The 2,985-nt window shown below is 36.8% G+C and overlaps 1 protein-coding gene across 1 annotated transcript in view; it reads right to left on the bottom strand.

The window, feature by feature from the left end:
* The window catches only part of LOC105361816 (semaphorin-1A), a 269,541-nt gene that overhangs the window by 933 nt on the left and 265,623 nt on the right, over positions 1-2,985 (bottom strand). Inside the window, 2 exon segments of the mRNA XM_011499098.1 lie at positions 1-174; positions 2,395-2,538. The exon segment at positions 1-174 is cut by the window's left edge and continues 8 nt beyond it. Coding sequence (XP_011497400.1) covers positions 1-174; positions 2,395-2,538 — 318 coding nt within the window.

The following is a 2,985-nucleotide window of genomic DNA, read 5'->3' on the forward strand; positions in this document are numbered from 1 at the left end:
TGAGCCGGTTCAGCTGCTGGCGCTGCTCGGGTGGGTCGGGATACGGGGCGCTGCGTAGTCGCTGGGAAAACCAGAATCCGGAGGCGAAGCCCGCTATCAGCGAGAAAAAGCAGGTGCCGATAAGGGCACCCGTGAGCGTCTGGGCCGAGTAGACGACCGGTGTCACCGTCACACCTGTGAACATCAACGCCTACGTGTCAATACCCTGCACGAGTACGCGCCTGGGAAATTCCACTCCCACCCTCCTCACGTCTTTTAGTTTCCTCCGCAAACCTTGACATACCCTCGCCCCTCCCCCACCTTATTATTCAGAACAGATACGTCCCAATGCCCTGCTTTTATCTCTGCGCTCTCGGTTGACTTTTATCCACAGTGACATTGAAAATTATCGTACGAGCGCAAAGCGCGTGGTCCGTAAGATTTGTTTAGCTCCTTAACGATCTTAACGGATCGTGACGCTCGACTTGCGGACTTGAAGGCAATTTCAAAGTGGTTATTCCTTCCTTTTGTTTAACTATTACTTTTTAAGCGAATCTTTTGGGTCTTTAATGAGTCCGTATTGTCATTGAGAATGTCGAGACAATCCGCCGACACGCGAAATTCAAATTTCGCTTTTACTTTTCATCATTTAAACATTTAAAGGAATTTCGGAATATTATTTAGAAGGCCTTTAAACGCTCATTTTATGGATTGACATTGAAATTTTGTTAACGAATTTAATTGTTGACCTTCCGATCCTTGGACAATAGTACGTGCAACGAATTGTTTTTATCTTTCTTTTATCTTTCTTTTATCTTTTTTCTCAATTTTCATTTAAGTAACAGACAAAGCGAATAATGTATTCCAAGGGCATAAGGCTTGCACTAAAATGTCATCAAATTAATTTATCGTAATGATTTATGTATTGATCGTCGTAAAGGTGACAAATTTTCCTTCAAGTTTTGTCACAAAAAGCACAAGCTTGACGTTTATACATTACCTTCCTAAAGAACAATACAATATAATTTTAACGAATGAAAATTATCAAAAAATGCAATATATTTTTTAGCATGATTGTTAGTATTACGTCATTACAACGGCCAGGTAGTGAAAGGTTAATACATTGATGAATGTAAGTGGATTAAAATGTTTTTATCCATAGATAATGTACATAAAACACTTATATTAGCTATACATTGTGTACCGAATGAAATTGATGTAGAATGAAAATTTGATACCTTTTACAGTGTAATGATTACGTAATACTCGGATGATGTAAGAATAATGAACCATATCTCAGACAATAACAGTATATAAAGTTTTTTTTCCCTCCTTTTAGTCCATATAAAATACAGAAAACGGTTTTTCGCTTTAACTTTTAATTAGTTGCATATATTATAAGATGAAGTTTTACTCGGACAATATTTTGGAATTCCATGTTATTCTAAAGTGTATTCAATTTCAGCAGAATGTTATTCCAAATAGAAGAGCAATTAATTATTCGTACATTTATTTAAATTATGCGAAACTTTATATGAAAACCAACGTTAATTATAAAAGCAATAATTCTTGTTTAATCCAAGCGATTAATGGTTATTTAAACGAAACAAAACAAAACAAAACAAAACAAAACAAAACAAAACAAAACGAAACAAAACAATACTAAAATAAATTAAAAAAAATAAATAAATAAAAACAACAATTAATAAATCTTTCCTCTTCTCCAAGATATTATCATGTATATTTGATCATTCGAGGCATATATTATTCATACGAATTTATTCACTTAACAATTAAGTAAGAAATAACGTGCGCGTGCAAAGTCATTGATCTTTGATTTGTAAATTTCATTTATTATTAATGACTATGGACTTATGGACAGACGGACGGACGTACGGATATATGGACAGCGAAAAATCTTTTATCTTAAATTATAAATATATCATTGAAATTTTACTATTATACTACGAATTTTATTATTAATAAATAGCCTAGTTCCCGGCTTTTTCAGTCAGTGTTCGAGAACAAAGTTGTATAACCAAGGACTACATGATGTGCGAGAAAAAAAAAGTGACTTGTCGAAACATAAACGTGCTACCATGTACAATTTTTCTCCTCCCAAACATCAACCAATATAAATAACGAAATTGCCCGCGATGATGCCGAATGTTAATGAGGTAAAAAAGAAAAAAAAAGAAAAAAAAAAGAAAAAAGAAAGAAAAAAAAAATGAAAAAAAAAGAAGAAAAAAGTAAAAGAAAAAAAAAAAATAGCGCATGAAAAATTTCATGGAAAAAAACACGGAACGCCAACGTTCGCTAAATGCCGTTCCCTCGAAACTCCTCGTAGCCGTCGATCCTCGGTCCTCAACCTCAAATACCCCTCAAACCTGCTCTTGTGCGTCTAGTGATTTTTACCTTGTGGCTCATTTGCCCTCGGTTGAGTGCGACTGTACTGATTGTCCCGGTCCAGCTCGATGATGATGTTGTCGCGCTCGTCGGGCTCGATGCGGGGCGGCAGCATGGGTTGCACTGTCTTTGCCATCTCTGAAGCAACATTCACTAATTGACAGGGACGGACGATATTACGTATATGTCTTTAATGGGATACTTATTAGGAGTATAGTAATGCTATGAGTTATATAGATAATGTTAATGGACAGGGGGACAAAATGCAACTGAACGAAACAATTTGCGTGCAAGCTCGAAGGGGGAAGCGCAACGTCGGCCCATGCCAGGTGTTCGGAAATCGTGCGCATTGATGGTAATGGTCGTGCATAAGCGGAGATTAAAAAAGTGCGTCAGACTATTGTTGAAGCTGATGTTGAAGCAAGAAGCGCTCCGTACGCTCCCGTATAAACTTAATAAGTATTAGAGTTTTAGATAGTTTTTTTCTTTTTTCTTGTCGCTGTTGTTGTTGTTGTTGTTGTTTTTTAATGGGAGAGAGAGAGAGAGAGAGAGAGAGGGAGAGAGAGAGAGAGAGAGAGAGAGAGAGAGAGAGGGAGGTGG

This window comes from Ceratosolen solmsi, unplaced genomic scaffold (genome assembly GCF_000503995.2).
Source record: "Ceratosolen solmsi marchali unplaced genomic scaffold, CerSol_1.0 scaffold2, whole genome shotgun sequence".
Classification (NCBI taxonomy): domain Eukaryota; kingdom Metazoa; phylum Arthropoda; class Insecta; order Hymenoptera; family Agaonidae; genus Ceratosolen; species Ceratosolen solmsi.